The sequence below is a fragment of the Coregonus clupeaformis genome, chromosome 22 (genome assembly GCF_020615455.1).
Source record: "Coregonus clupeaformis isolate EN_2021a chromosome 22, ASM2061545v1, whole genome shotgun sequence".
NCBI lineage: Eukaryota > Metazoa > Chordata > Actinopteri > Salmoniformes > Salmonidae > Coregonus > Coregonus clupeaformis.
In genome coordinates, this window is record NC_059213.1 from 481,969 (window position 1) to 492,566 (window position 10,598).

A 10,598-nucleotide genomic window follows, 5' to 3' on the forward strand; every position below is an offset into this window, starting at 1 on the left:
CACCTAGATACATTACATGTTTAATTTCTATGTGGTCAAGCCCTAGATACATTACACTGTTACTATGTGGTCAAGCCCTAGATACATTACACTGTTACTATGTGGTCAAGCCCTAGATACATTACACTGTTACTACACATTACTAAGAACAGTTATACCTATTTAGAAACAAGACTTAACGCTAAATTACTAAAGATCTATTAGTTATCCCTTAACCCCTTACTTGAAGACATATCATTGCAATGCTGCAACTACTTACTCTACAATACAAATATTCACACCTTAGTTTTCATACAATGCACATTCCAGCTCAAGGTGTTTCACACTGGCATTACAGGTGAGTCGACCTGTGACTTAACCCAAAGTGGTATAATTGACACCTTCAGGTGAAAACCCCTTCAGGTGTCATTCCTTAAAGCGGCAATCAGCTGTTGAAACAAGAACAAAGCGTACTCCCCGCCCAATTCGGTAAAAAGCTGAGGGGTGCGGCTGGAGAAATGTTACCACTCTCAAATTCATTGACACAGCTATGGATGTAAGGACTGACCATCCATGATATCAACATTATAGTTTTAACCATATTTTGAAGCTATATAGTGTTTGTTTACATTTTGGGTTCTGATGGGGTATGACAGTTGAACTAAGGTCATGAGGCATTTATAAGTTATATTCTCCAAGAATCAATGGGTACATATTAATTAATTTATAAGTCCAAAAATGGATGTAGCAACTGCAGATTGCCCCTTTAAGGTAGAAGATAACATGGTTACCTCAAAATACACTACACCGTAGCGAACAACATTCACTGTTTCATTGAAACAACTGACATCTGCCATACATACGATGGCAAATGATTTCTACATAGAATGGACTGTCTGACTGACAGTGTTTCTGGACAGTAGATCCCATCCTGCACCCTACTGGGCAGCAGACTGGGCCTGGTAGCCTTTCCCCTTCAGGATACGCAGCACCTAAGGGAAACAATCAATCAGAGGTACATTATTGCAAAACAGTCCCATCTTGTTGAAGCGTGTGTGTGTGTGTGTGTGTTGAATGTCTGCCAGTCTAACACTTGAACTCTTGTGTATTCTTCATGTTCTGTTTTTACTGTGTCTCTGTGTTTGCGTATTAACCAGGCCTTAATAGTAAGTGACAAAAGGTTCTCAATCGACTTGCCTCGTTAAAGAATGATTACATTATAATAAAACAATGACATGGGAATATTCACCTGAAAGATAGATACCAGAACACTTAAATGCTCACACAGTGGGAGGGTTCAACCGTGTGCTGGTATCTTATATTATTTCCAGGAAATGGCATAATTTTTATTTTTTATAATGTAGAATCATGCTGTACTTTTTGTGCCCTGCACCTGCAAGTTCCTGGATGTGCTTACACTACACTCTTAGAAAAAAGGGTGCTATCTAGAACCTAAAGGGGTTCTTCGGCTGTCCCCATAGGAGAACCCTTTGAAGAACCCTTTTTGGTTCCAGGTAGAACCCTTTTGGGTTCCATGTAGAGCCCTTTCTACAGAGGGTTCTACATGGAACCCAAAAGGGTTCTGTCTGGAACCAAAAAGGGTTATCCTATGGGGACAGCCGAAGAAACTTTTTGGGGCATTATTCACCTGGTCTCCGACGGGCCCTTCAGGCACCAGCTGGGCAGGCTGCTCATTCTCCAGGTTCTTGTAGCTGGGGTCGGCCCCTCTCCTCATCAGCAGCTTCACAGCATCCACCTGAGTCACCCGACCATGCACAGAACTGGCAAAGTGCAGCGCTGTGTTTCCACTGAATGCCTGGTTGAGACAGAACTCATGTTAGAGGGTTTAGTTAACTTACCTCCTGATGACCAAGAACAATGAAAACACTTTGTTTGTCAACTCAGAATTTGAGCCAGCACGCTGATTGGTTATCATATAAGTTTGTTTTCCAGAGAGGCGAGACCTCACCTTGACATTAGGTACTGTAGCAGTATCTCACCTTGACATTAGGTACTGTAGCAGTATCTCACCTTGACATTAGGTACTGTAGCTGTATCTCACCTTGACATTAGGTACTGTAGCAGTATCTCACCTTGACATTAGGTACTGTAGCAGTATCTCACCTTGACATTAGGTACTGTAGCAGTATCTCACCTTGACATTAGGTACTGTAGCAGTATCTCACCTTGACATTAGGTACTGTAGCAGTATCTCACCTTGACATTAGGTACTGTAGCAGTATCTCACCTTGACATTAGGTACTGTAGCAGTATCTCACCTTGACATTAGGTACTGAAGCAGTATCTCACCTTGACATTGACAATAGAAAGAGAGTCTGGCTGGTCGAGGAAGATGCGTAAGAGCTCCACATTGGCCTCCTGAGAAGCCATGTGCAGGGAGGTGCGACCACTTTTATGATCCTGTTGGAAAAAGACACAGGTACAGTCAAACACTGAGCTGTATCAGACTGTATGGAATGGGCTACGCTGCCAAAGAATGATACGCAAAAATGATAAATGAAAGACGCTCAACCTCTAGCCTGGTTCCAGATCTGTTTATGATGCCTTGCCAACTCCAAAGACCATAGGAGTTGGCTAGGTTGGAGTTGGCAAGGCAGCAAACAGATCTGGGACAAGGCTTTTCAAACTCACCTTAGTTGCACAGGAGGCTCCCATGAGCAGCAGTGTGTTGACACACTCCCGCAGTAGCTTCCTTCTCTGCATCAACTCCACCACCCCAGGGGACTGGGGGGTCGCCGCCATACGACCCAACTCCTGGACAACAGCATTGTGAGACAGGACCGCTGTCTGAAGAGGTGTTAGGCCTGGAGAAAAGCAGAACGGGGCATTGGGGAGGTAGTATTTATTTTGCCATTATGACGGTTAAATAATGTTGACTGTCGTAGTTTGTGACTCAGCCTTGGGTTGAGTCACAGGTAGCCTCACCTGTTCTATTATATAGCAGATTCTGAGCAACTCTGACAGGTCATAGATCTGAGCAACCCTGACTCACCATCATAGTTGACTTCTTCCACATTAAGCTCCTGACCTTTACCCTTCAGAGCTCTTCGGATGGTCTACGGAAAGAGAGAGTGTGTGAAGGAAAATGTTCAACAGAGGGATAAAGGGCAAATGGGTATAACAGGAATAACTTTTCATTTCAATTGAAACACACACTTGTGCTAAGGTACAACTGTGGAATTAACTAGTCAGAGTAAAACATCCTCGCTAACGGCTGACAGTGTCAATGTGTAGTTCTAGAGATCTAAAAGAGCTAACTAGATGCCAGCCATTTATCAGCAGCTCCTGTTCTTCCTTAATGCATTAGTATCCGACAACAAGAACTGTTGTGAGAGTCAGCCAGGACCAGATGAGTAACAGATTAACAGGTGTTAATGATTGGGAGCTTTAGCGTGTCATGTTCTGTTGACGGTTAATGTTTGATGGGCTGGGAGTGCATTTGCCATGACCTCTTATCAGAAGCACATCTGTTGTTAAACCAGTTTTTCAAAGAAAGGGGATTTTTTTCCCCAGTGTTGTTTTGAGGAAATGCTCTATGATTGGCTGTCTGTCCTAGATATCTGTTATGAGGTGATGAGGAAGTCACTGCCTGAGATCTAACCCGATACAGAACAACTGTCGCCATGGGACACAGGAAAACATTCAGGAGGAACGTCCTAAAAACAGTGGGACAAACTTCCAACTAAAAGATAAAGACTGAAAAGGGCAGACAGTTTATCACAGATAATCAAGGTGGTAAAGTTTCAGTGAAACCTATAAATCCATTCATTGAGTCATTAGCCAAATTTGCATAGATTCTTATCAAAATGGCATCACAAAGTTGCTGACAGATCTGTTCAGATGGTGCACACGGCACCAGAGTTCCCTATAGTGTTTTGCATAACCACTCTATATTTGGTGTGCAGGGGCGCAAACCATCCTGCCTTATTAACATATACTGTAAGTCTAAAACAATCGACCATTGACAACCAACCTGTGGTTTTACTTCTTGAAACTTTGCGGGGGTAAAACAACCTGAAAGCCAAGGTTGCACAGTCCAGATAACATACTGTATCAGATTAGACTATGTTCAAGTCATCTGTTGAAGTCATAAACTGATCATTATTCAGGGCGATCATAAACCTAGCCTTTTTTAGTGACTTATTTCTTCAGAGTGAGGAAACAACTCTCTGATCCCATAGTGGAGAATGGAAGATATTGCAAGGCACTATTAATACATTAACAAACACAAGGCTCCTGGTAAAAACGTTAGAGTTTGTTTGCTGTGATTGGCAACCAGTGCTATTAAAAGAGAGAACACACACACACCCCCCTACAGCTCAGTGTTTCCCTGACTTATTTTCCAACAACTATTTCCTTCCTCTAGCGCCAAGACATTGATTAAAGTCATCAAGCCTTGTGTATAATAATAATAATAATAATAATAAGAGAAACAGAGATTGTGTTCAACAATCATCATGTTTTCAGACCTTTCTTCCAACCTTTCAAACCATAGTCTCTGTGTGATGAGGTATGCTCACTTTAGTCTGGAAAACCCGACCCTCGGCAACACAGTGACTAGTGTGTGGTTTCAATGACGGACTCTTTTGGCATAGAGGAACTAGGCCACTGCCTACGTTGATAAGGGAAAAAATACCTCTGGGGACTCGCCCCACAAATCACGAGGGAGACATGCCATAACATCGTGATTCAAAACCAAAGTATGCAGGCGAAACTTTTGCAGTGGTTTTAGTTAAGGTAGTTGATGCAAACTAGCCACTTGCGAAATGCACTCATTAAAAATGACCTCCGTGATCTCCATCTTGCTAGCTACTATTTAAGAATTTTATTCAGGCTGATAAAGTGGTGACGTAGGCAGTGACGTAGTTCCTCTATGCCAAAACACTCCATCACTGAAACCAGACCTTAGTCACTGTGTTGCCTACACTGGTCTATGGGCATGACACTTCCCTGACTTAACTATCTAACTGCTAAGGTTGACTGCCTGCAGTGATGCCTCAAAGATAAGGTGTGCAATACAAGTTACAAGGCTAGAACATCACGTGGTCAGATAAAATACAGAGCCCTATTCACATCACATCACACTCTTAGTATGTGCCACAGTGGGAAAGTCAAAGGGCTGACCTGGAGAGTGAGCGCGTGGCCCTTCTCTGCACACACATGCAGAGGGGAGCGGCCCCAGCAGTCAGCGGTGTTGATCTGAGCCCCCTGGGCCAACAGGTCCTGCACTATCAGATGTTGATTGGCTGCAACGCTCAACTGAAGGGCACTCTGGGTACAAAAAAAGAAAAAGACAAGAAAGATCAAATGTCGAAAATCCTCCTTTTCAGATGATATGATTCCAACTGTGATTATTGCACCCTTGTGCCCAATTCCAAACCAACCCAGAGCCACAGCTCCTAGGCACTAGTGTGTGTGTAGCAGAAGTCTCTGGGGCTAGGTGTCCATTTAGAATTGGGCGTGAGGATGTAATTCCTTACCTGGCCATTGTGCTCCTTCATATCCAGCATGCCGACGTTAGCCATCTTGCTGGCCAGCACAAAAGCTAGAGCCCTTCTGCCCTGTGCCACAGCTATGTGTAAGAATCTGGCAACGCAGAGATAAAACAATCTACACTAAGATAAAAGGGTTCGAAAAGGGTTCTTTGGCTCTCCCCATAGGAGAACCCTTTTAGGTTCCAGGTAAAACCCTTTCTGGTTCCATATAGAACCCTTTTGGGTTCCATGTAGAACCCTCTGTGGAAAGGGTTCTACATGGAACCCAAAATGGTTCTACTTGGAACCAAAATGGTTCTTTATGGAACCTGAAAGGGTTCTTCAAAGGTTTGTCATATGGGGACAGCCAAAGACCCCTTTTAGGTTCTAGATAGCACCTTTTTTCTAAGAGTGTACATTTCTGGCAAGCATAGGTCACATGATGGATTAGAACAGTGGTCACTAACATTCCTGTTCCTAGAGAGCTACAGGGTGTGGCAGGTTTATGTTCAAACACTGTGCTAGGCTGGAACAAAACCCTGCATACCCGTACCTCCCCAGGACCAGAGTTGGAGGCCACTGGGTTAAAAAGATAACTGAGTTGAGTATGCATAGTTGCTTAGATCTATAAAAGGCAAATGTATACAACGGGTTGATGAATACTACACAAACTGACGTGTCTCCATCACTATCCTGGCTTGTGAGCATCTGGGGGTTGAGCCCTGACAACTTCTCCTCTTCCTGTTGTATCTGCCATTGAAAGAAGGTCATCGGCTCCCCTTCAGCAAACTGAGCCAATGGCCAAACCCCCCTTGGGGTTAGCGGGGCTATGAAAGGCTGGGAGACATAGGAGTTTCCCATTGCATGTGGAGCATGTGGCAGGTGATTTTGAGGGTAGAGGGACTGACAGTCGATGAGGCTGAAGGGGTCAGGGATGGTCTCTTGTGAGGAGGTGTCTGATTTCATGGACTCATATCCAAGGTCCATGAAGTCAATGTCCAGTGTGCTTCCCTCTGGAGGGCTCAAAGTCTGAAAGAGAAGTGGATGATACATACTTAAAACGGGTAATCTGCAGTTGATACATCCGTTTTTGGACTTATAAATGAATGGTATGTACCCATTGATACTTGAAGAATATAACTTATAAATGCCTCATGAGCTTAGTTCAACTGTCACACTCCATCAGAACCCAAAATAAAAGTGTGTTTTATTCCAATGTTTGTAAACAAGCTAAATGTAAACAACCACTACATAGCCTCAAAACATGGTTAAACTATAATGTTGATATCATGGATGGTCAGTCCTTACATCCATAGCTCTGTCTATGAATTTGACAGTGGTTACATTTCTCCAGCCCCATCCCTCAGTGTTTTAGAACGATTTGTTATTGTTTCAACTGCTGATTGGGATTGTCTTTAAGTACATTTCCTTTCATGAAAAGGTGAACAATAAGGAAGACTAATATTTGTAGTTAAGTTCCCTCCAAAACAGCAGACTCTACATGAGACACACATGCAAAACATAATCATCTATATGCATGATGACATTGCCAAACTCCATTCCTCATTTTGAGTTCTGGAATGGCCCTCAGGGTGGAGGCGGTAACTCCCGAGTCTCAATGGGGTTTACCCGGAGGGTAACTGAGCAAGTGAAGTGACATCAGACTACACAGAAAAGGAGAAATGGAACTGGGTTATGGATTGAAGTGGTCGGCCATATCACCCAATATAGTTTGTAGCTATAACAACATGACATGCAAGAGACTTTGTGGTTTTCACTAGTTCTTCATTAGCTAAACCAGAGGAATTTCCCTGGATTTATTTAGCCTGGGTCCATGAAATCACCACTAGCCTGAACACAAAGAATCGTGGGGAAAAGTTCAAGGGGATTCAATTAAAATAACATTATAACCAAAATCATACAATTACCTGGATTGCCTTTGCAGTAGCAAGTCTTTTAGTAGGTGAATCGGTTATCAAGCTGAAGTCTGCAGTCCTCTTATGCCCTTGGAGAAGGAAGGTCAATTCTACATGATAACGAACAAAAAAAAAACATTTGCACATCATATTATAATGTACTGTATGTACAGTGTTTCTGGGAAATGTGTGTCGATAAAATTGTAATATTACCTGTGTATTCTCCCTCAGAGTGTTGCTGGACATTAAGAAAAACAGAGATCATGAGAATATGGACAGATGTAAGCTAAATATGTAATATGACAATATGTAAGATTTTATAACCATAATATTTACACAAGTTAGCAGAACAATAACATAACATAAATCATTTCATTGACCTGTACATTTTGGTTGCTAAGGCGCTTCTGCATGATGAGTTCTTTCACTGTATTCTTCACCCGCACACCTTGGAAACGTCCAAAAGACCGCACCTCACTCATGGAACACTCTGAAACAGGTATAAATACCATCAATGAGAATCTTTGATCCCAAGGCAAGTTTGAAATAAACACTCCTTTTGATTAATTTGGTATTTAGGCAAAAGTGGTTGCGTTGAAGTTGTTGTTAAAGGTGCACTCAGCAATACATACAATTTTAATTTGCAGAAAGCCCTTGCTGTATGATATATCTATAGTGTTAGGATACATGAATACAGTTCCTGGGAACTCTGCCTGCCAAGTTCAAGCACAAACGTACATGTAATTGCTAAAATATACTTAATTATTGAAAGTAAAATTATAAATAATTTCAAATTCCCTATATTAAGCAAACCAGACGGCACCATTTTCTAGTTTTTTATTATTTACACACTCCAACACTCAGACATCATTTACAAACAAAGCATTTGTGTTTAGTGAGTCTGCCAGATCAGAGGCAATCAAGATTACCAGGGATGTTCTCTTGATAAGTGCATGAACGTGACCATTTTCCTGTCCTGCTAGCCATTCAAAATGTAACAGTACTTTTGGGTGTCAGGGAAAATGTATGGAGTAAAAAGTACATTATTTTCTTTAGGAATGTAGTGAAGTAAAAGTAAAAGTTGTCAAAAATATAAATAGTAAAATACAGATACCCCCCAAAACTACTTAAGTAGTACTTTAAAGTATTTTCACTTAAGTACTTTACACCACTGTCAAATTCACACTGTAATCTACAACATTCACCAAATGACAGTAACTGTTTGTTTGCCTCTGCCGTTCAAATAGCACAATTTATCAAATCTATCTTGTTCTTCCATTGCACAGTGCTATTATAGGTCTAAATATGATTTTGGGTCTACCCATGATCACTAATCCTAAACTCCGTGTCACTAATGCAGTGTTCTTTTCCGTGTTCCAGGAGTAGGCTAATAAGGAAGTAACTTCATTAATTATTATCTGATAATATAAAGTACCCTCGCTATCATTCTTAACACAATAGCTTGCTTAGAGGAAAAGTTTTTAACAACAATTACAAATATGTATATTAATTTCTAAAAGTAAGGGTTTTATTTTATTTTACCGTTTGTGCGCGCTGTCTTCTGTTGACGGAGTCGGGCTCCCAATTTTGCCCCAGCCATCCAAATCGTTTGGCGCACAGAGAGAGATGTTGAGCTCCGTTGCAGGTGAGGTATCCTGGTAAAAGACCCCAAATACACCGGGCTCGTCTCAGCAGTCCCTGGATTCACAAGACTCAAACCGTTCTCGATAATTCTGTCGATGATCATGTTGTGCTCACAGCTAGATCACGATGTATGCACTATCAAGAGTTCTAATGGAGTTCCCGATTGGAGCATGTGACAACTGTACCTTGAGCGCTTGTAGCCTACATGAATTACACATCGGGCGCGTTCCAGATCTGCCCGAGGACGTCCTACAAAGTAGGTCATACCAGAACAGAGCCTCATAAATACAATACAATCTTTGTTGTCCATCAAAGTCGCCATATCACATCTGACACCAGTGTAGCGCAGGCTTACAAAGATGTAGGCTAGACCAAAGAAAATAATTGAAAAAAAGTGTCAGTTCAAATGAAATATAATTGTATTGGTCACATGCACCGAATAGAACAGGTGTAGACTTTACAGTGAAATGCTTACTCATGAGCCCATTCCCAATAGTGCAGATTTAAAAAGTAAGACAAATATTTGCTTAATAAAAAAGGAAATAGTAACACAATAAAAACAATATTGAGGCTATATACAAGGAGTACCAGTACTGAGTCAATATGTGCAGGGGTACGAGGTAGTTGAGGTAATTGAGGTAATACAGTATGTACATGTGGGTAGGGGTAAAGGTGACTAGGCAATCAGGATATATAATAAACAGAGTAGTAGCAGTGTATGTGAAGTGTGACTATGTGTGAGTGTGTGTGTGTGTGTGGAGTCAATATGCATGTGTGTGTGTTTTGTGTATGTGAGCCATTGTAGTGTGTGTGTGTGTGTGTGTGTGTGTGTGTTGGAGTGTCAGTCTAGTATGCGTGAGTATGTGGGTAGAATCTAGTGAGTGTGCATAGAGTCAGTACAAGGGAGTCAGTGCAAAACAATTAAGATAAATAAATAATAAAGGAAGTCAATGTAAATTGTCCGGGAAGCCATTTTATTAAATGTTCAGCAGTCATATGGCTTGGGGTGAAAGCTGTTCAGGTGCCTTCTGGTCACAGACTTGGCACTCCGGTACCGTTTGCCGTGTTGTAGCAGAGAGAACAGTCTATGACTTGGGTGCCTGTAGTCTTTGACAATTTTTAGGGCCTTCCTCTGACACCGCCTGGTATAGAGGTCCTGGATGGCAGGGAGTTCGGCACCAGTGAGGTACTGGGCCGTACGCACTACCCTCTGTAGCGCCTTGCGGTCGGATGCCGAGCAGTTGTCATAACAAGTGGTGATGCAGCCAGTCAAGATGCTCTCAATGGTGAAGCTGTATAACTTTTTAAGGATCTGAGGGCCCATGCCAAATCTTTTCAGCCTCCTGAGGGGGAAGAGGCGTTGTCGTGCCCTCTTCACGACTGTGTTGGTGTGTTTGGACCATGCTGGTCCTTAGTGATGTGGACACCGAGGAACTTGAAGCTCTCGACCAGCTCTACTACAGCCCCGTCGATGTGAATGTGGGCATGTTCGGCCCTTAATTACATGTAGTCCACGATAGGCTCCTTTGTCTTGCCCACATGGAGGGAGAGGTTGTTTTCCTGG

At 42.3% G+C, this 10,598-nt stretch overlaps 1 protein-coding gene across 1 annotated transcript; it reads right to left on the minus strand.

Moving 5' to 3' along the window:
• Positions 1-677: 677 nt before the first annotated feature.
• On the minus strand, positions 678-7,898 carry LOC121536046 (NF-kappa-B inhibitor zeta). The gene is made up of 11 exons (XM_045206345.1): positions 7,771-7,898; positions 7,604-7,628; positions 7,403-7,500; positions 6,151-6,503; positions 5,481-5,586; positions 5,125-5,271; positions 2,993-3,056; positions 2,632-2,804; positions 2,290-2,400; positions 1,628-1,795; positions 678-971 (listed from the first exon to the last, which is right to left on the minus strand). Exons 1-11 carry the CDS (start codon positions 7,870-7,872, stop codon positions 918-920), a joined length of 1,401 nt encoding a protein of 466 aa, XP_045062280.1. The 5' UTR covers positions 7,873-7,898; the 3' UTR covers positions 678-917.
• Between the last annotated feature and the right edge of the window lie 2,700 nt (positions 7,899-10,598).